Consider the following 22,996-nt stretch of genomic DNA (forward strand, 5'->3'; position numbering starts at 1 on the left):
CTGTATCTTTTCAAGTTGTTGTTGGTACAGATCGTACTGTGTGTATGCAGCTTTACAGCCCCAACCAATACCAGGGAGAGGGAATGTTCAAGCTCTGCATGCGTAACGCTGCGTTACAGTGTCGCAGTCATTGACACTAACGTAGCATTTTGCATGCAGATACAGCCGCAGTGGCACACAGAATATAGGCATGCCGCATATCATTTTAATCAGCAGAAGCTGCCTGTCCATCCCGTTTGCATCACTCTGTGAAAATAACACATTTGAAGGTAAAAAGTTGTACGAAAAGACGCTCTGCGCTACCGAGTCACCCGCCACTCAAGCATTGTTTGACGCGACTTGTAGCGCACGGAGGTAAGATGTATGTGGACACATCTGTATTACATACAAGTAACTTTACAAACCCGATATATTTGAAAAGATTTATCTAGCCACTCTGAAGATGTATTATAAGCTTTTTTTTTTCAGGAAACACCAAATGTTATCTAAAGGGATTGGAGCCAGCAAACATCACATTTCCAAACACATTGAACACTCTCTGCATTATAAAGCCCTTCTGTTTATTTCTCTTCTTCAGAGTCATGAAAATACTGCTCAGTTACTTTGTGCAGGGAACTATAATGCTGCACTGCCATCTAGGGAGGCAGCGGGGTATTACAGCTATGCCCCCTCCAGCAGCTGTTCTGTGCCAACATTTTGTACTGAGCAGAGTCATATTTGGGCACATTGTAGCACATTTGTCCTCATTATATATAACACACAATTCAAACAGTAAGCAAAAACCAGACAACTCACTCGCTCATCAATGATTCTTGTCAGCCATCTTTTAGTCAGGTTGTGCTTCTGTACAGCCTGTGCAAGAAAACACAATATATAGGAAGGTGATTTTTATGGAAACATTAACGGTCTCTGAGGTCATAGTTTCAGATTGTCATAAGTTTTCAAACTGGGAAAATGTATGGAAACGACAAGATTACTTCACATGGCCCTGCTTTTAGTGGTCTAACCAGATTACAACCTATTCAAGCTGTGTTTAAACATAAATAAATGAGCCTTTACGTGTAGGAATGTAACTATTGAATGCTTGAAGAGAAAAACAAAAAATCCTTATCTGGAAAAGGTAAAAGTCATTGTATGCACCATGCCTAAAATCTGCTAAAAACACATTATACACTTACCTTGTATTTTCAAGCTCTCTTTGGAATTCCCTTTCTGATGACCTTGTATGACAGCTCCCCTCACAGTGATTGTAGGAGAGAGGTTAGCGCTCAGCACACAGACCTTGTGTAGCAGTGCTTCTCATAGTGACAGTAGGAGGAGGCACTCAGTGACCATGTCTGTGCGTGTGACAGTTACCTCATTACCTTGTGTAGCAGTGCTTCTCATAGTGACAGTAGGAGGAGGCACTCAGTGACCATGTCTGTGCGTGTGACAGTTACCTCATTACCTTGTGTAGCAGTGCTTCTCATAGTGACAGTAGGAGGAGGCACTCAGTGACCATGTATGTGCGTGTGACAGTTACCTCATTACCTTGTGTAGCAGTGCTTCTCATAGTGACAGTAGGAGGAGGCACTCAGTGACCATGTCTGTGCGTGTGACAGTTACCTCATTACCTTGTGTAGCAGTGCTTCTCATAGTGACAGTAGGAGGAGGCACTCAGTGACCATGTATGTGCGTGTGACAGTTACCTCATTACCTTGTGTAGCAGTGCTTCTCATAGTGACAGTAGGAGGAGGCACTCAGTGACCATGTATGTGCGTGTGACAGTTACCTCATTACCTTGTGTAGCAGTGCTTCTCATAGTGACAGTAGGAGGAGGCACTCAGTGACCATGTATGTGCGTGTGACAGTTACCTCATTACCTTGTGTAGCAGTGCTTCTCATAGTGACAGTAGGAGGAGGCACTCAGTGACCATGTATGTGCGTGTGACAGTTACCTCATTACCTTGTGTAGCAGTGCTTCTCATAGTGACAGTAGGAGGAGGCACTCAGTGACCATGTCTGTGCGTGTGACAGTTACCTCATTACCTTGTGTAGCAGTGCTTCTCATAGTGACAGTAGGAGGAGGCACTCAGTGACCATGTCTGTGCGTGTGACAGTTACCTCATTACCTTGTGTAGCAGTGCTTCTCATAGTGACAGTAGGAGGAGGCACTCAGTGACCATGTCTGTGCGTGTGACAGTTACCTCATTACCTTGTGTAGCAGTGCTTCTCATAGTGACAGTAGGAGGAGGCACTCAGTGACCATGTATGTGCGTGTGACAGTTACCTCATTACCTTGTGTAGCAGTGCTTCTCATAGTGACAGTAGGAGGAGGCACTCAGTGACCATGTCTGTGCGTGTGACAGTTACCTCATTACCTTGTGTAGCAGTGCTTCTCATAGTGACAGTAGGAGGAGGCACTCAGTGACCATGTATGTGCGTGTGACAGTTACCTCATTACCTTGTGTAGCAGTGCTTCTCATAGTGACAGTAGGAGGAGGCACTCAGTGACCATGTATGTGCGTGTGACAGTTACCTCATTACCTTGTGTAGCAGTGCTTCTCATAGTGACAGTAGGAGGAGGCACTCAGTGACCATGTATGTGCGTGTGACAGTTACCTCATTACCTTGTGTAGCAGTGCTTCTCATAGTGACAGTAGGAGGAGGCACTCAGTGACCATGTATGTGCGTGTGACAGTTACCTCATTACCTTGTGTAGCAGTGCTTCTCATAGTGACAGTAGGAGGAGGCACTCAGTGACCATGTCTGTGCGTGTGACAGTTACCTCATTACCTTGTGTAGCAGTGCTTCTCATAGTGACAGTAGGAGGAGGCACTCAGTGACCATGTCTGTGCGTGTGACAGTTACCTCATTACCTTGTGTAGCAGTGCTTCTCATAGTGACAGTAGGAGGAGGCACTGTGACCATGTATGTGCGTGTGACAGTTACCTCATTACCTTGTGTAGCAGTGCTTCTCATAGTGACAGTAGGAGGAGGCACTCAGTGACCATGTATGTGCGTGTGACAGTTACCTCATTACCTTGTGTAGCAGTGCTTCTCATAGTGACAGTAGGAGGAGGCACTCAGTGACCATGTATGTGCGTGTGACAGTTACCTCATTACCTTGTGTAGCAGTGCTTCTCATAGTGACAGTAGGAGGAGGCACTCAGTGACCATGTATGTGCGTGTGACAGTTACCTCATTACCTTGTGTAGCAGTGCTTCTCATAGTGACAGTAGGAGGAGGCACTCAGTGACCATGTCTGTGCGTGTGACAGTTACCTCATTACCTTGTGTAGCAGTGCTTCTCATAGTGACAGTAGGAGGAGGCACTCAGTGACCATGTATGTGCGTGTGACAGTTACCTCATTACCTTGTGTAGCAGTGCTTCTCATAGTGACAGTAGGAGGAGGCACTCAGTGACCATGTCTGTGCGTGTGACAGTTACCTCATTACCTTGTGTAGTAGTGCTTCTCATAGTGACAGTAGGAGGAGGAGTACAGTGATCTAGGGGGAGATTTAACAAAGCTTGGAGAGAAAAAGTACCAACCAATCAACTCCTAACTATCACTTTAAAGGCTGCATTTGAAATATGACAGCTAGGGACTGATTAGTTGGTACTTCATCTCTTTCCAAGTGTTGATAAACCTACACCCATGTCTGTGTATATGAGTTTCTACCTCTCTGCCCTGTGTAGCAGTGCTGCTAACAGTGACAGTAGAAGGAGGTGCCCAGTGACCATGTATGTGTGTACGGCAGTTACCTCCTCATTACCCTGTGTAGCAGTGTTCCTCACAGTGACAGTAGTAGGAGGTGCCCAGTGACCATGTATGTGTGTATGGCACTTTCCTCTTTACCCTGTGTAGCAGTGTTTCTCATAGTGACAGTAGTAGGAGGTGCCCAGTGATCATGTCTGTGTATGGCAGTTACCTCCTCATTACCCTGTGTAGCAGTGCTGCTCACAGAGACAGTAGTAGGAGGTGCCCAGTGACCATGTATGTGTGTATGGCACTTACCTCCTCATTGTCCTGTGTAGCAGTGTTCCTCACAGTGACAGTAGTAGGAGGTGCCCAGTGATCATGTCTGTGCGTGTGGCAGTTACCTCCTCATTACCCTGTGTAGCAGTGTTCCTCACAGTGACAGGCGGAGGAGGTACTCAGTGACCATGTATGTGTGTGTGGCAGTTTCGTCATTACCCTGTGTAGCAGTGTTCCTCACAGTGACAGTAGTAGGAGGTGCCCAGTGATGTCTGTGCGTACGGCAGTTACCTCATTACCCTGTGTAGCAGTGTTCCTCACAGTGACCATAGTAGGAGGTGCCCAGTGACCATGTATGTGTGCATGGCAGTTTCCTCATTACCCTGTGTAGCAGTGTTTCTCCCAGTGACAGTAGTAGGAGGTGCCCAGTGATGTCTGTGCGTACGGCAGTTACCTCCTCATTGTTCTGTATAGCAGTGCTTCTCACAGTGACAGTAGGAAGACGTAGTCAGTGACCATGTCTGTGCGTGTGACAGTTACCTCCTCATTGTCCTGTGTAGCAGTGTTCCTCACAGTGACAGTAGTAGGAGGTGCCCAGTGATCATGTCTGTGCGTGTGGCAGTTACCTCCTCATTACCCTGTGTAGCAGTGTTCCTCACAGTGACAGGCGGAGGAGGTACTCAGTGACCATGTATGTGTGTGTGGCAGTTTCGTCATTACCCTGTGTAGCAGTGTTCCTCACAGTGACAGTAGTAGCAGGTGCTCAGTGATGTCTGTGCGTACGTCAGTTACCTCATTACCCTGTGTAGCAGTGTTCCTCACAGTGACCATAGTAGGAGGTGCCCAGTGACCATGTATGTGTGCATGGCAGTTTCCTCATTACCCTGTGTAGCAGTGTTTCTCCCAGTGACAGTAGTAGGAGGTGCCCAGTGATGTCTGTGCGTACGGCAGTTACCTCCTCATTGTTCTGTATAGCAGTGCTTCTCACAGTGACAGTAGGAAGACGTAGTCAGTGACCATGTCTGTGCGTGTGACAGTTACCTCCTCATTACCCTGTGTAGCAGTGTTTCTCCCAGTGACAGTAGTAGGAGGTGCCCAGTGATCATGTCTGTGCGTGTGGCAGTTACCTCCTCATTACCCTGTGTAGCAGTGTTCCTCACAGTGACAGTAGTAGTAGGTGCCCAGTGACCATGTATGTGTGTGAAGCAGTTTCGTCATTACCCTGTGTAGCAGTGTTCCTCACAGTGACAGTAGTAGGAGGTGCCCAGTGATGTCTGTGCGTACGGCAGTTACCTCCTCATTGTTCTGTATAGCAGTGCTTCTCACAGTGACAGTAGGAAGACGTAGTCAGTGACCATGTCTGTGCGTGTGACAGTTACCTCCTCATTGTCCTGTGTAGCAGTGTTCCTCACAGTGACAGTAGTAGGAGGTGCCCAGTGATGTCTATGCGTACGTCAGGTACCTCCTCATTACCCTGTGTAGCAGTATTTCCTCACATGGAGCAGAATGATACAAAACCACAAAAATAGTGGAGACTTAGGACCTCATTCAGAGGCGGTCGTTAGTTGCAAGTAGGGATGTGCAGGCTCGGATAGGTTCGAGTTTGCACGTGGAGTTCGGATTTTTCCCTCCAAAAAAACGGAACTCAGAACGAGGCAAAACGTCATCTTACATGGACGAACATCATCATTCCTGGTTGTCCAGGAATGATGATGTTCGTCCATGTAAGATGACGTTTTGCCTCGTTCTGAGTTCCGTTTTTTTGGAGGGAAAAATCCGAACTCCACGTGCAAACTCGAACCTATCCGAGCCTGCACATCCCTAGTTGCAAGCGGTCGCTCTGAATCAGGGCGGCCGCTTGCAACCTGAACAACCGCCTCCTTGTCGATCGCTAAGCTGTGGGTTAACACCCACAGCTCTAGCGACCGACATGGGTGACCATCGGGGCTTACGACCAGACCCTAAGATTGGGTCTGGGCACTCGTAAGCCCCAGAGAGCTTCCTGTTCTGATCGAGCAGGAAGCTCCCCACGGACATCAGCAATGTTGTCAGCGGGGCCACCCCCAAATGGCAAGCGTTCCGGCGGGAACTCCTCCGTTTGGGCAGGCATGCCCCCTGCCCGCCTCCCAAACGGGGCAAGCTGTCACTCACCATCGACAGCTCGCCCCGTCTGCTGCGAGACCCCTAGCGACGGAGCGTCCGTAGCTAGCCGGGTCTCGCGCATGCGCACGACGGAGCCGGCTCCGTCGTGCGCATGCCCAGTGGGGCAACATTGAGTCGTTTGCGAGTGCTCAGCGCTTGCGACCGACTCTGAATGACCCCCTAAATGTGATGGCCCCAATCTGTGACTGGCTCAGCTGTGTTTAAAACAGATATCTATGTTCATTTCAAATAGTTGTATGTCATGGTGCTCAAATCAATATATACCACGCTCCTGTATATGTGACACTTTATGACTTTATGAATTACTATACCTTGGACAGTTCAAGTGCAACAGGGTGACGCGGAGGGTTCCCATTGTACATCTCCTGTACCGCGTCTCTCCAGAACTGCATCCTCATCAGACCAAGATGCTTCTGAGATACAGAGTCTTTTACCTTCCAGGTGAAAATTAAAAAATAAATACAAAATTATAAATGATTTTCATATGGAGGGGAGTTTGCTGTAATTTCTAAAAGTGCAATCCCCCCCCGTACAAGCCAGATGTTAAGGAATCTACATGAAAAATGTCAGCACAACAATTGGCAACTTCTGACAAGAGGAGCTGGGCACGTGAACCCGAATGTAACAACGAGATCATTTTGGGGAACAGGAGTATGTAAATGAGATTCAAAGAGATACAGAAGCTGCGCTGACACAGGGGAGTGACACATTATGGCAGCATTGTCCCAATGAAACAATATAGACAATGTATAGAATGGCAGCTGAGGGCAGGATATTGGTATACTGTGGCATCTGTTAGCTGTGGAAGGCTCGTAGCATTGTAGGCGTATGCCATCACAGGGACATATACTAGTAAAATGTAAATCCTGAGGGGGCCTGGACTGAAGTAGCTTGGTGTAGGCAGCATTTTACCAGCTCTCCAGCATATATCCTGCTTATATCCTGGTCAGTTAAATATTCCTGCTTTATGGACACTACAAGTGTGGGTTAATACCTCCTGCTTCCTTTGGTGCACTGTGATTGCTTCCCGAAGTTTAAGTTGGCGTGTCCATCATGCATGTGGTCCGGTGCCTTTGTCCCGGCTCTCAGTCTCTGTGGCTGCTGATTGGGCTGACTCTACTTACCTGCGGGTCTCTCCCTGGTTTTCTGCTGCGATTCTGGTGCTCCGGGCCCCCCACTGCCAGCTCTCTGCCTCTTGCTGCCTGTTTGTGATGTGCTGGATTTAGCTGGGGCCATTTTGGATTTCTCCCTGGTCTGCCGCTGCTCCTGGAATGGCTGCTTCCCTCCAAGCGGGCCTCTTGTGGTTGACTGGGATGTTGCCTATCGTGGGATTCTTCGCCTGGCCTCAACATACATAAGGGCTGGCGGCCATCTTTTATCTGTTGCACCTGGCGGTGAGGTTTATAAAGTGTTGGATATATCTGCCATTTTGAGCTCTCCTGTCTACGTCTCTTGGTACCGAGCTCTGGTGGCGTGCTAGCCTCCACCATCTTGTCGCTGAGGGTTCGTTTCCGCAGCATGCATCCCATTTTTTCCTGCTATACTGGAATTCCTGTTGTGTGACATTTCGTCCTAAATATGTCTCTCTCTGTGCAACAAATCCTTCAGGCGGTCAGGACCTCTACTCAAAGGCTTCTTACAAAGCTTGACAACATACAGGCAGATACCCTTCCTTCATGTGTTGCTCCTGAGAGGTGCTGTGATGTGGATGAGCAAGTTACACAGCCAATTTCTGAAGTTGCAGCCATCACAGCTTCTATGACTGACTTCATCCAAAATTTACTCCTTCCAATGGATGTGATTAAATCGGAGTCTAGTTGCTATCCTATTTCTGGGTGTTCCGACTATGCTGTTTTACCCCTAATGATTTGTCCTTTATTGGTATTAAGTGGGCCGAGATACCAGGGTTTACCGTTTCAGTATGCCTCTTCTGTTCCCCTTCATATGTGCCGAGATGGGACTATCACTTCAAATTCACCTTTTCAAGGGACAGAGATGTGGCCGGACTAATACTAATATTTTGAAACATGTTATTATGTTTAGTTGCTGGACATTTTATATATCCTGTTGCTGAATGCTTAATTCGACTTTTCTCCTTTGCTATATGGATATATTTAGATCTTTAATATATTGCTACTTCTCTTATGGAAAGTGGACCTCATTCAGACCCGCTGGCAAGCGCTTGCAAGCGGGTCGATGTTTGGCTGTGCGTACGCATAGCGGCCGCAAGCGGCTGTCGATGCTGATCGATAGCTCGACCCGTTTTGTGGGCATGGTGGGGGGTGGCTTCACAAACAGAGGCGTTCCCAAGCAAACGCCTGCCGTTTGTGGGTGGCCCCACTGACATCACTAGTGATGTCAGTGGGAGAGCTTTCGGCTCTATTAGAGCCGAAAGCTCTCTGGGGCTTGCGGCAGACGAGACCCTACCTCAAGGGTCTCGTCGCAAGCCCAGATGGTCGCGATGGTCTTGACCATCGCGACCATCATCCTGGTCGCTCGTTTAAGCTGTGGGTGGTAACCCACAGCCTAGCGAGCGGCCAGGAGGCTGGCTCAGAAAATGGAAGCGGCCACCCGCATTCAGAGCGAGAGCTCGCATTTTGCGAGCGGCTCTGGTTGAGGTCCTGTATTTGAAATTCAAATGATGCAGGAGAGCTGGGGCTAGTCTGGCCTAGCTTAGGGCCAGTAGTATATTGCCCTTGTCATTTATATAACTATTATCCTTTATTCGGGTTTGGGGGGGTTATTTTTTAGGTTTATTAGAGTAGTTAGTGGTGGGGTGGGGATTCAGGGATCCAAGTATGCCTGGGTTGGGGTTAGGTTATACAGGGTGAAGGGTTATGGAGTGGTTTGTTTTGGGTTAGGGGAGGAGGCTTGGTTTTTATTTTAATTGCTATTATATTGATTTTCTGACGGATATAGTATTATTTATATATTTTAGTTTTTATATCCTGTTTTGTGATAATTTTCTGATGCGTATATAATGTGCAGAAATGTGACCAGTTCTCCATCAGTTTTATGTTGTGCAGACCCAGATGGCGCCTTTGGGTACGCACTAGGATATTCGTAGTATTTTGGAATCAGTTGTATATTTTCTTACATACATATATGTTTTACTTCTCTATTTCTAGCCGTTTATTTTACTGTCAATGTAATATGTATATTGGTTTCAAGTCATTTCTATGTCTGCCATGAACACTATGTTGTACTCTTTATTTATGTTTGGGTGTAGTTTTAAAAAATCTCAATAAAAGATCACTCAATTTAAAAAAAAAAAAAAGTAAATCTTGAGTGGGGATAGCCTTTAAACTGGACACATCAACTAAGATGTGAGCAAACCATAGATGATGCTCATTGTAATGATAACGGAATACCTGCCTGCGAGAGTTCTACATTAAATGCCCGTAGTGCTAAAACAGAATCCCGACATTCAGGCGGCAGCAGCAACGTACACAGAAATCCCTCATAGTCACGTTTCCTGCAAAAAGAAATTCAAAAATATTTTCTCATCGATATCGTACAGTGTGAAATGTATAAAGTAACAACAAGAAAAAGGAGTTTTCCTACTGCACAGAGTAATTTTTTGAGACTGAGTAGAACACAAATGACAGCATATAAAATAAAATGTATTGAATTAAATTAAAAAAAGGGTTAGAATGACTCTTAGAATAATTATAATAATTAGCTAAATATTAAAACTAATAGCATAGTAGTAGTGGGAAGAAAAAAAATGTGTTTTAAAAGAGATTAACTGGACCCCGCTTGTCCTAATTCTTAGTATAATTGTAATCATGGTTATGTAAATATCATAGATTGCAATATTATCTAAATCAGTGATATATTTACTAGTTGTGGGTAATATGAGCCATATGATAATATAGATAGACTGTCTAATTAGGGGTAAGAGGTATATCATAGCTAGTGCGATCGCAGGTGCAATTACGCACGGGGGTCTGCTGAGAAATTATGCTAATGAATGCAATTGCAAAGACGTCGCACAGCCAGCACAGAGACGCCCACTACCGCTATCTCACATCCGTAATACCGTGCAGTCCCTGTGTATAGATCGGGAACATCGGCTCACACGCAGAATTACAGCAGGTCTGACCTGCCGCAGAAACTAACACAAAATGGCAGCTGCTCAATCAGAAACTGCAAGTCTTGTTGAACCCAGTGAATACTCAAACTGTGTATGCCATCTCAGTGGCTAATTTATGCACACCCAGGAAACGGCGTTCAAACGGATAGGCGCACCTGTGTTTCTCTGACCACTCCCCCAAACGCTCACAGCTTGTCACTCTCTCTGCGATGGCTTTCATTCTGCTTGAGTGATCGCAAAGCTAACTCACGCAAGCGCACTGCGCTGTATACGCAGTACGCACCATCGACCTAGCGTTCCCGCTAGGCTGTATCAGCAGGGCGCTGCGCCCTGCCCTATTTCTGAAGGCCAGAAAGCACCCTGCCCTCCAGCGTGTCGCCCCGCTGAGACAGCCTGCGGGTTCTGTCTCCACCGGGTGGGGAAACGGCTGAGTGCAGCTGTCAGCCTGTCACCACCGGTGAATGGATGCCGGGCGCATGCGCCCGGCATCCATTCACAGTGTCAGCGGCGCCTGGGGGCTGCCCAGCATATCCGGAAGTGCCGGGCACACCCCAAAAGTGACGAAAAGAGGGACGCATTATAAAGACCCGCCCCCTTTTCATTGGCCATGACCCCTTTTCGGGCGCAGGCAGATGTGCCCTAACTCTAGGTCCGGCGCCCTGCCTGCCGCCAGACCTAGAGTGAACACTATCGACCAATCTGCGTACGCTGTTGCAATAGCGATCCATGCTGAATCAGGCCCACAGACCACAAGAGGACCCTCATACACACCCCCTGTAATCTACACACAGGGCCTGATTCAGACCCGGTCGCTACCAAGCGTTCGCTCGGTGCTGGCAATGTTCGCTAATGTGCGCATGCGTATGCATCGCAGTGCGCAAACTAGTCCCAGCAAAGACAGCCCAGTGGAATAAGTGACAGGAGAGGCGGTTTGTGGGTGGTAACAAGGGCAGGCCAGTAGAAACGGGGAAGAGGAGTGCCTGAGTGTTTCCACACCGTTTCAGAGGCGTGCATAATTAACAGGCAGCGTCATAGTACACGTCACCTGGCTAGTTTTTACACTGAAGTGCTCGCAGTGCTTGCGGTAGGGTAAAGGCAACCTCAAGTGCTGCGATCGCATCCGATGGTACCCGATGTACCGACGGTTACATACACTTCCTGGAGATGACGTGCGCAAGTGGGCGTCTTAAGACAGGCTGGTGGGCGTGTGCATACACAAAGTGATCGCACGCCAAGCCATATTGCGCGAGTTTATGCCTTGCCATGCGATCGACTGCCTTGCTGGGTGTGTTCCGAATTTGCATATCCTGGGAGCGAGCAGCTCTGAATCAGCTCCACAGTCCACAAGAGGACCCTCATACACATCCCCTAAAATCTACACAGTCCACAAGAGGACCACACTCCCTGTAATCTACACAGGCCACACCCACAAGAGGACCCACATACACACTCCCTATAATCTACACATGAGGCCACACCCACAAGAGGACCCACATGCCCCGCCCCTGTAATCTACACACGAGGCCTGATTCACTACGGATCGCAGCTGCGATTACGCACAGAGGTCTGCTGTGAAAAGACGCTGATAAATGCAATCACAAAGCCGTTGCACAGCCAGCATAGAGACGACCACTACCACTATCTCAAAACGCGGGATGCCGTCGGTCTAAACACCGGCGGGATCCCGGCTCCAGTATCCCGACTGCCAGCATCCCGTAGGCAAGTATCGGGGGTTAGGTTTAGGCACATGGCGGGGTTAGGACAGGGGTAAGGGTTAGTGGTACTATACTTACGTACCGCTGTCGAGATTTTCATTGTCGGGATGCCGCTGTCAGTATTCTGACCAGCGGCATCCCGACCGCTGGGATCGCATACCCAACTCATTTACACTCACTTTAAAAAGGACGTAGTATAATAGTTACCTTATACTTTGAATCTCTAGTGTTGTAATAGTGTGATAGGATTTGTGTAGTATAGGGTGATAAAGTCATTCTTTTAGGAGCAAACAACCCGTTCGCTTATAGATCCTTGTTAGAGACAAGTATATTTTTTGTGCATGTATTTTTACTGTGAAACGTTATAACTATATCTCATTCTCCAGTACAAGCAAAGAAAACCTTCAATAAACATATCATGTGCTGTATCAGAGACAATGGTCACTTAGCGGGGGGAGTGTTACAGCTGTACCTGACCAGCTGCAGGCAGTAGGGAGAGGCCTGGTCGCTCTTCCCCCGTGTACAGCACCGGATGAGCGGTGACCGGCAGCGCAGCAGCGACCTCCCCGCCATGGCAATCTCTGAATGTCACCGGCCAGTGCGGGGCGGGGCCCGGGCTCGGCTCACCATTGGTGGGGAAAGTTTGGAGCGTGCATCTGTCTACGTCATTGCCGGGCGCCACTGTTGTTGTCACGTGACTGCCGGTGAGACAGAGACGGTCAGTGCCGTGTGTTACCTCTGTGTATGTACGTCCGCTGTACAGCCCCCCGGTGTCAGTGTCAGTGTAGGAGGTGAGTGACTGTACATAGAATATGTGCGCAGTGTGGAAGCACCATGTGTTCTACATACACTGAGCACCTAACAGCCATCTCTTCCTATATATACCCCGCACATGGGTGCATCTCTCCATATATATATATATATATATCCTGCTCATGGCTGCCTCTCTCCTTATATATACCCAGCACATGGGTGCATCTCTCCATATATATATATATATATATATATCCTGCTCATGGCTGCCTCACTCCTTATATATACCCAGCACATGGGTGCATCTCTCCATATATATATATATATATATATATATATATATATAACCCGCTCATGGGTGCCTCTCTCCCTATATATACACTGCACATGGGTGCCTCTCCCTATATATACCCCGCACATGGGTGCCTCTCCCTATATATACCCCGCACATGGGTGCCTTTCCCCCTATATATATTCCCGCACATGGGTGCCTCTCCCTATATATATCCCGCACATGGGTGCCTTTCCCCCTATATATATCCCGCACATGGGTGCCTTTCCCCCTATATATATCCCGCACATGGGTGCCTTTCCCCCTATATATACCCCGCACATGGGTGCCTCTCCCTATATATACCCCGCACATGGGTGCCTTTCCCCCTATATATACCCTGCACATGGGTGCCTCTCTCCCTATATATACCCCGCTCATGGGTGCCATTACTCCCTAAATACACCGCACATGGCTGCCTCTCTCCCTATATATATCCCGCACACGGGTGCCTCTCTCCTTATATACCGTGTACATGGGCGCCTCTCCCTATATGTACACCCTGAACATGGGTGTCTCTCTCCCTATATACCATGTACAGTTGCGCCTCTTGCTTTATACCGTATACATGGGGGCCTCTCTCCCTGTATACCGAATACATGGGGGCCTCTCTCCCTGTATACCGTATACATGGGGGGCCTCTCTCCCTGTATACAGCGGACATGGGGCCTCTCTCCCTGTATGCCGCGGACATGGGCGCCTCTCTCCCTGTATGCCGCGGACATGGGCGCCTCTCTCCCTGTATGCCGCGGACATGGGCGCCTCTCTCCCTGTATGCCGCGGACATGGGCGCCTCTCTCCCTGTATGCCGCGGACATGGGCGCCTCTCTCCCTGTATGCCGCGGACATGGGCGCCTCTCTCCCTGTATACCGTGGGCATGGATGACTGCTTCCATACACGCAATGCACATGGGTGCCTGCTTCCCTACATAACCTTAACTTGTTTTGATGTATATTGGGAGCCTGTAATAAATAATAACAGTACATTGTTTGAAATATGGGGATGAGTTGGCTAAATTTCATGATTATGATATAAGTTCCTTAATGTAACTCTTGCTACTGCCATTTCCTTTTCTGCTGTTTATTTTTATGCCTGCTTGTAACGGGACATTGCAGTGCTCCAGTACAATCTTATCATTGTCGGTGAATCAGGACTGTCTGATTAGTCATGTCTGACAGCCAGTCAGTAGTCTGCACGATTGTTCCAGGTGCCGCGATTGTCTGTGGAGAGTTTCATTATTGGTGCAGATCACAAATATACAACGTTCGGGGACAGGTTATAATGATGTCCTAGATGATTGTATTACTTTTGAAATGAGCTTGATTTGGTCACTGTTAAGTTTTTCATATTTCTTTTTAAAAACTATGTTAGTTGCAATAAATGGCTGTGTCTCTTTTGTTATGTTTAGTTTAGGAGATATATTCATAGTTGTGGACACTATGGGTTTGATTCAGAGTTGTACTCTAATGCTGCTGCAGCTTCGATGTTAGCAGCTGTGAATGTGCGAAAATATGGTAATGAAACAGCGGCCAGGACTTGTACTTAGACGCCACCTTAGCCATCACAGCTGTCCGTAACTGTGTACACATATAGTACACCGCATCGGATGCAGATCAGGCATACTTTGGCTTCCTGAGTCTCTGGTCACTTCGAATGGGCGCCATAACTGAGACGCTGGACACATGGCTCCTGCGTACAGGATAGCAGTCATCAGTACACACCCTGAAAACGGTTGTGACACTCCCGCGTTTTTCTCCCAAAAACCATCCTCCTCCTGTCAATCACTTAATCTTCTGGGCTAGCGTATATGCAATTCAATCGCTGCATGTGCGGATTGCGGCTGTGATGCAGTCGCACGACAATTGCTCGACTGTGTGAACGTCTGCATAACTTACAACTCTGAATCTAGCGCAATGTTCAGCTAACACATATATATATAGATGTTTTTTATCCTTCAGCAATAGGGCAACACAAGCAGGGTACTGGTTAAAAGAAGAACAGATTCTTTTTGTTTTTCTCTCCCTCTCCTTGTTCCCGTGCAAATTCTCTGTTCTTTTGCCTGTTCCAGGGTCTCAGACAAACCAAGCACCTGCTTGCTAGAGGTAGGTGCTTTTCAATACTATAACGCACCACTCATTTGGCATCTCAAGATGGCAACTACCAGGAATGGATGCCTTGATGTTGAAATGTAGAAGAAAAGAGAGTGGTTGTATTATTTACAACCACTCTGTTTTCTTCTACATTTCAAGTTTAATCCTGGTTGTTAAGGCTGCACCCCCGTCTGTGAAAATACCCGATATCGCGCTATCTTACGGGGTCATTTAGTAATCAATAATTATCTATTAGATATTGTTCTCAAAATTTTATGGATGCCTTGATGTGCAAGGTTCTTCGGGGCGTCCCATGAAGGCTTCTGTTTTGATGTTCCTGGATCAATTGTGTCTTGCAAATAGGACATGGATTAATTCCACCAGATATGCTTCCAAGGGCCTGTTCCAGAGTTGTACACTATGCCAATGTTTTTACAAATGGAGACATTATTTTGTCACTGTGCATGTGTGGAGGTACATTACCGTAGTCGCACTTTGAGAGTCTTATTTGCAGTGTGACTGACAGGTAAGGAGCACTTGGGGAGGTATCGGGGAGTGTCAGCCAAAAACGTCAGAGTGTCTCAACCGTTTTGGGGGAGTGACATCCTGCATCTGCGTATGCAGGAAACATGGCTCTGGCATCTCGGTTATGACACCCATTCTGAGTGACTATAGGCTCACTCAAGGGATCGATGTTTGCATGATCTGCGTCCAATGCGTATGTGTACGCAGTTGCTGACAGCTGCGATGGCTCCGGTGGGTCTCAGTACAAGTCCTGGCGGCTTTTCTCAGCATATTTTCGCACATCCTCAACTGAAAAATCGTAGCTGCAACAGTGATGGCGTCCAGCTCTGAATCAGGCTCCAAATACTCAGCAAATTCAGTTTTTCTGAGTATTATAGTCTTTGGCTCAAATTATGGTCAATGGACCAAGCAAGCTTCCCATATATCTCTGTATGTGCTGCCTTTTTTTTTTTTTTTTTTTTTTTTTTACTTCAAGTAAAGCCAGAATTTAATTAATCAAGGATGCTACTGACAGGGACAGTCCTCAGATTAAATCCGAATAAATTATTTCTGACACAGTGGACATCTCCCAGGCACTGACAGATCATACAACCAATCATCCAGGACGCAGATTATTTCCTAGGAGGCAATGTAACCCATCTAGAAGCCCTTCTGGACCTCTAAATGTTTGAAGCCTATAGCTTGTGACAGTGAATGTCTGCTTGTACCCATGGGTGCAGAGGTTGTAGGGGACTAGATCCTTTTCATATTCTGTTGACACTATGGATACTGGTTATCATCAGTCAGGGAAATCAAATATCCTTATTGGAGTTCTCTAAACTGTTTCATCATCTCTTGGTTCCCCGTAGACTCGGCACCCAGAATTGGCCACTCACGGGCTGCTGGATCCTGCAGTTACCATTACTGGATTACCTCAGAACAGTCTAATGTAATATTAGGACTGTGTGTTTTTTTTTCAACCCACTTTCGATTTGAAGGCACTGAACAAATTACTTCTCTGGGAACAATACAAGATGGAGTCGCTTTGGTCAATGATTTCAGTCATGAGGAAAGGGGGTTTCCAAACATCCTGGGAAATCAAAAATGCTTACCTTTTATAGATGTGTCCTCACTCAAACAGTCCCTCTTGGCGTGCCTGGTTCTGTAGGGTTTTTTTGACAAAAATGTGTCTAAGTTGCAATGCGATGCGACTAGGACACACCAGGAGACTGTGCTGATTAATTTGATATGAGACACTTCTATATCTGTGTGGGACTGAGTCTCTCAATCAGTATGCGAAGTGCCAGGTTCCGTTTTCAGATATAGAAGTGTCACGTATGAAATTAATCAGCACAGTCTCCTGGTGCGTCCTAGTCGCATCACATTGTGACTTAGACCGCTGACGCTAGCTGAGTTGCACCAGGTGGCACACTCACTTCAGGCATATAGCGCTGCATGGCGTATTGAGGATAGATGAGAAAGGACGCCTTTAGTTTTCCCATTTTAGGTGCTCCCTTTTAGCCTGTCATCAGAAGCAGCCCTTCACTTCTTAGAAGTGGTGTATTGTCTGTAGGCCTACCTATACAGCCCTTAGAAGTCTTGTTGCTAATACACTGTCTTTTCTGCGAACCATAGGAAGGGATTGGGGATGCAGTAAGGCAGCAGACGGTCGAAATACCGACCGCCGGCTTCCCGACTGTCTAATCCCGGCAGGTGTATAATGACAGGCATCGAAATCCCGACGCCTGTCATTTTACCTATGCCGGTAGCCCGACGGCTGGCATATCGATCGAAAGTAAGCCTGGCGAGGACAGCCACGGGGGGAAGGTTAGGGTTAGGCTAGGGGAAGGGGGATTTAGGGTTAGGCACCCACCAGGAGACTTAGGTTTAGGCTGCGGGGAAGGGGGGTTAAGTTTAGGCACTTACAGGGGGGGGCGGTTAGGGTTAGCTACCCCTAAGGGAGGGTTGGGAGGGGGGGTTAGGTTAGTGAATATAGAAAATACTTACCTGTCGGGATCTTCACTGCCGGTCGTCCAGCGTCGGGATTTGAACTGCGTCATTTCAGTTGGACTCTAGCTGGAGAAGAAAAGCAATCTAACAGGCCACTTCTGTGCTGCGGGTACCACATGTGTTCACTCTAGAGGGTAAATTTACTAAAGTGAGAGTTTTTAGAAGTGGAGATGTTGCCCATAGCAACCAATCACATTCTAGCTATTATCTTCTAGAAGGTGCTAGTTAAATGTTAAGTAGAATCTGATTGGTTGCTATGGGCAACATCTCCATTTCTAAAAACTCTCACTTTAGTAAATATACCCTTAGGTGTTGATCAGTGATGAGGACATATTTAAATTTCGAAGGGCAAAATTATGTATTTTATCGCTACAGCTACTGTAACTGTAGGGATATATCACGTCTAAAATTTTGTTCTTCAAAATTAAAAATGCCCTCCTCACTGATCAGGATCCTGCACCCAGAGTGAAGACTACATGAGACCAGGTTGGTCAGTAACTTTTTTGCAGTACCATATTGTTGATCAGCATACCAAAAGGTCTCCGCTCCCCAGATTCCCTGCCTCTTAGGGGGAAACCCACCATCTGTGGCCTCTTTAAGGGTTATTTAAATATCTTCTTTTTTTATCTGAGTATGGAAACATATTTGTATTGGGTTTTTTTTGCCAGTGCATTCATAGTTCTTATGCTTAATTGTTCCAGGTCTATTTATTTATTACATTTACTGATATTTCATAAATATCGTACAGGGCCTGTATTTTGTGTGCAACAAATTCTTAAATCTCCATATTTGTTTTTCTCTTTTCTCTAAGCAATCTTTTCTGTTTCTTTATGTCACGTAGAGGGCAATGTCTGATTTTAGCAGGTTACACTTTTTAAAACTCTAAACCTTAGATGAAAACAAAACCTGTTGGTTTATTTTTTTTTAATGTACCAGTGTCTGCCGTAAGCCACAAAACTGTGAAAAGAAATTGTCCTGTATCTGTATTCTGATCAGAGCAAACGTGTGGTTTTCATTACGGAATGGCATCTTATGTTGCTTTCTTATAGATATCACAGGCCAAATGAAAAAGAAAAATGCAGGAAACGAGAAGGTGCTGGCGAAGAAGATGAGCGCGGAAGCCGCAGATAGAGAGGCTGCGACCTCCAGCCGCCCCTGCACGCCACCCCAGACATCCTGGTTTGAATTCTTGTTGGATGATACTTTGCTGGAGACTCACCTACAGAAGACTTTTCCAGGTACCGGCACTTGGTCTTGTTTTAGAGGTCATTGGCCATGAAGTACGGTTTTCTTTTGTTTTTTTTAATCCACTTTATGTTGGAGCTGCCAGTATTTGTTACAGTCAATGGCAACAGTATGAGGTCCCTTATAGGTTCCACTATCATAAGATGTTACTTGGGTAATCAGAGTTTAAATATACTTATTTAATAATACAATCATTCTCCCTCTTGTTCTGCCCCATCACCAGCCATGACAGCAGTTCTCCGCACCTTGTCTCTTGCTGCCCTGACTCTAGCACAGTTTGCTTGCCCATATGTTGGGTATAGACTCTATATGGTTGAATCAATTAGCCAGGAGTAAGTGCGCGCATATGCAGCACTTAACCTTAGCTCTGCGTACAATTATCCGTGAAATGGGGACAAGTTGATATGCCGTAGCAATGGCACATCGCCCCACTTGTGGATAATTCAATCAACCCAATTAAGTGCTGACATGAACCCAACACAACTCACCATTGCATGCTGCTTCAAGCTACAGCAAGTTGAACCTCCCCTTGCCCCTGTTGTTGGTCCTTCTCAGTCTGTTGTGTTCTAGTAGTTTATGTACTTAGGCTGTGTGTAGCTTGTTGTGCATTATACTTCTTCTCTGTTATTTTTTGTTTACTCCCTTGTAGGATGTTACAGACACTCTATGGGACCTTATAAATAAAAGATAGATAAATACTAATAATTAGCCCCTGTTAAGGCTGGAGTGTCTGGTTTATTTTTTAAGTTTTGTCCACAGTTTGTCATATATGTTCTAATGTACTGGATACACAATGCTTTGTATGCTAATAAATGTGTATACATGAAATGGTTTATTTTATATTATTTTAAATGTTTCCAACCTTGGTGCTTCTACAGCGGTATATCGTAAAGGCTTTTTTAATATGTTGTACGTTCAGTTGGTGATTACAATGTTTTCTGTCCTGGTTAGACCCTCCTCCTGTTCAGCTGATCATCCAGTTCCTAGAGCAGGCCTCCAAGCCCACCGTGAATGAGCAAAATCAGGTGCAGCCCCCAACTGACAACAAGAGAAACCGCACCCTGAAACTGCTGGCGCTGAAAGTGGGCGCTCATTTAAAATGGGATCTTGATGCGCTGGAGAAAAGGTACGTTCATTTATCACCGTTTCCAACCATTGCCACAGCTGATGTACGTCTGCAGCGATTCCTACTGAGTATTATTAGTCCATACACTGTTCCCTGTTATGGCTGAACATGCACAAATTCATGAGCCGCCCTGGTTTTATATATGTGGCTCAATGGCTCCGGAGACCCCAGATTTGATGACTGATGGCAGAGAGGCCGCGCAGGAAAGTTTTAAGCCGCATGAAGTGTTTTTGCAAATATCTCAGGCGCTTGAGGTGTTTGTGATTAGTGGACGCAAGGAGGATAAATAGTTCCTTTATTATCAATAATTTATTTAACATCTTCAAATCACGCAGCTCCTTATGGAGAACATTTATTTGTCACATCAGCTGCTCCTACATTTAAGCTTCCAGGGTAATTTCCCTTCCACACAAACACACTCGCACAACTAAGGTCCTAACATACTAGTGTGTTTTGGACTGTGGAAGGAGATCGCAAAGCTGCACGCGGGTATCTGCGATCAGCACTTGCATGCACTGCTGAATCAGGCCTTATATCTATTTAATAAAGATGAGAGGTATTGCTTCCTCACTATGGATACATCAGGGGTAAATTGGGAATATGCCTCTTCAGCAGAGGATCGAACAGTAGTTAAGGAGAATGTAATGCCACGATTTGATGTATTTATTATTTATTTTATTTATTATTTATTGTGTATTATTGATTTAATTAAAAAACATAAAATTACTTGAGTTTTTATACTAAACTAAATATTCCCATCCTAGTGTCTTTCACTCTGTGTCAGGTTGCATGTTAGGGGAGAGATTTTTCTCTAGCTAGACAGTGACTGACTAACAGGTAGACAGACTTGCTTTGCATGGGCTAGTGCTATCACAGCACCTCAGTCTCCGCTCTGTAACCTGTATTAGATCCTTGTGTCCTAAAGATGTGGGAGGATTTGCAGCTGTCTGCATTAGATAGGGAAGGTAATGCTGGACTTTGTAACAGCTACAATGAGTCTTTGGGGTTATCACCGAACAATGAATTTTACTCCTATCTTATATCAATTTCTGGGTCCCCTGGATTTTTATGGATCCTACAGAAGAGTGAGCCAAATGCTCTCTGAGAGGCATATAAATAAATCGCCCAGACTGCCATTGAAGCTCATCATATCTTTGGCTCGGAGGCAAGGTCGTTGTGTACTTCACTATAGCAATAAAGAACATTATGAGTAGCTGGTGCGATGTCTCCCACTGACGAATATACTGGAGAATGTTAGAATGATTCTCAGAAGAGCACGAGAACATGGGATCCAGGGATAGGTTATGTACAGTTATCTGACAGGTGACAAGAATGAAATACCTCGAGATAATGAGAGATCGAAAGAAGAAAGAATCATATTTCATTGTTACAACAAATGTAATCAAGGGACTGGGAGTTTATTGCTGGTGGAAGCAGGGAGTTTGCTAAACGAGGAGCTGGTTGGGAAAGACCACAAGATGTATGAGTGGGAATAGTTTAATTCAGATTTCTGGGTTCTAAACATTATCTGTCGCTCACTTCTAAGACTTCTATCCCTGAAACAGTTGAAGACACAAAGCGGTGTAATGTTTTGATGGCATTTAATGAATAGTTTCCGTCAGGCTACGACAGAGGTCCAATCGCCATTCTCATAATATTGCACAGAACTGTGTTGTTTAAACCTAGGACTTTAACTGGTGCCACAGAGGTGAGTTACTATGCTGTTAGCTCTGCCTCTGACCTGCACCTCCCCTCATCTCAGGGAACCACCTCTCCATTACACCTGCAGGACATCTTCCATGCCTCTTCCAGCTTTGGTATGTTTCAATGCTCCCTGCAACCTGCCTCTTTATTAGACCCAATCTGCTTGCCACCTACTCCACTCCTATTGGTTCCTAATAGCTATACCCACTTTCAGCCGCTCTGACTCGACTGATCTTAGCGCCGTTTTTCCCATTAGATTACAAACCCTTATGAGCAGGGCCTGTCCTAGCCTCTGTTTTCACATCTGCATTTATTTTATCTACCTTCGTATGTTCCTGTGTTATGTATGCCGTGTTCTCCTCCACTGTCTTATGCTGAGCACCTTAAGCCAGGTACACACTAGACGATGTGTTGTCCGATCCACCGGATTGGACGACCTATCGTCCGCATCGGGCAGTGTGAGATGTTCCTACAGCTTAATTGGAGTCTACCTGAGATAAATTCAGCTGCTTGGACATGATTTTGAAAGACATACACCTGTCTATATAAGGTCCCACACTTGACAGTGCATGTCAGAGTACAAACCAAGCATGAAGTCCAAAGAATTGTCTATTGACCTCCGAGACACAAATCTGGGGAAGAGTACAGAAAAATATCTGCTGCTTTTGAAGGTACCAATGAGCACAGTGGCCTCCATCATCCGTAAATGGAAGAAGTTCGGAACCACCAGAACTCTTCCTAGAGTTGGCCGGCCGTCTAAACTGAGCGGTCGTGGGAGAAGGGCCCTAGTCAGGGAGGTGATCAAGAACCCGATGGTCTCTCTGTCAGAGCTACAGCATTCCTCTGTGGAGAGAGGAGAACCTTCCAGGACAACCGTCTCTGCAGCAATCCACCAATCAGGCCTGTATGGTAGAGTGGCCAGACGGAAGCCACTCCTTAGTAAAAAGCACTTGGCAGCCCGCCTGGAGTTGGCCAAAATGCACCTGAAGGACTCTCAGACCATGAGAAACAAAATTCTCTGGTCTGATGAGACAAAGATTGAACTCTTTGGCGTCGGAGGAAACCAGGCACCGCTCATCACCAGGCCAATACCATCCCTACAATGAAGCATGGTGGTGGCAGCATCATACTGTGGGGATGTTTTTCAGTGGCAGGAACTGGGAGACTAGTCCGGAATGATAGAGGGAAAGATGAATGCAGCAATGTACAGAGACATCCTGGATGAGAACCTCCAGAGCGCTCTTGACCACAGACTGGGGCGACTGTTCATCTTTCAGCAGTAGAACGACCCTAGCACACA

The 22,996-nt window shown here is 46.3% G+C and overlaps 2 protein-coding genes across 3 annotated transcripts in view; one reads left to right on the forward strand and one right to left on the reverse strand.

Moving 5' to 3' along the window:
* Positions 1-711: 711 nt before the first annotated feature.
* On the reverse strand, positions 712-12,595 carry LOC148524888 (NADH dehydrogenase (ubiquinone) complex I, assembly factor 6-like). The gene is made up of 4 exons (XM_088471347.1): positions 12,405-12,595; positions 9,497-9,596; positions 6,433-6,555; positions 712-852 (listed from the first exon to the last, which is right to left on the reverse strand). The coding sequence occupies exons 1-4, from the start codon at positions 12,503-12,505 to the stop codon at positions 712-714; spliced, it is 465 nt and encodes a 154-aa protein (XP_088327473.1). The 5' UTR covers positions 12,506-12,595.
* The window catches only part of INTS8 (integrator complex subunit 8), a 129,348-nt gene continuing 118,927 nt past the window's right edge, over positions 12,576-22,996 (forward strand). Inside the window, exons 1-3 of one of the 2 annotated variants that reach the window (XM_088471357.1) lie at positions 12,576-12,650; positions 18,671-18,859; positions 19,818-19,992. In XM_088471357.1, coding sequence (XP_088327483.1) covers positions 18,685-18,859; positions 19,818-19,992 — 350 coding nt within the window. In that variant the 5' untranslated portion in view covers positions 12,576-12,650; positions 18,671-18,684. Of the gene's footprint in view, positions 12,724-18,670; positions 18,860-19,817; positions 19,993-22,996 lie in introns of both variants that reach the window. The other variant, XM_088471356.1, reaches the window with a different exon arrangement.

This window comes from Taudactylus pleione, unplaced genomic scaffold (assembly GCF_031769625.1).
Source record: "Taudactylus pleione unplaced genomic scaffold, aTauple2 ptg000114l, whole genome shotgun sequence".
Taxonomy (NCBI): domain Eukaryota; kingdom Metazoa; phylum Chordata; class Amphibia; order Anura; family Myobatrachidae; genus Taudactylus; species Taudactylus pleione.

Coding starts and splice junctions, on each gene's coding strand:
- LOC148524888 (XM_088471347.1), bottom strand. CDS start 12,505: ATGGCGGGGAGGTCGCTGCTGCGCTGCCGGTCACCGCTCATCCGGTGC. Junction 9,597..12,404: donor TACTGCCTGCAGCTGGTCAG/GTACAGCTGTAA, acceptor TTCTTTTTGCAG/GAAACGTGACTATGAGGGAT. Junction 853..6,432: donor TTGCACTTGAACTGTCCAAG/GTATAGTAATTC, acceptor TTTCTTGCACAG/GCTGTACAGAAGCACAACCT.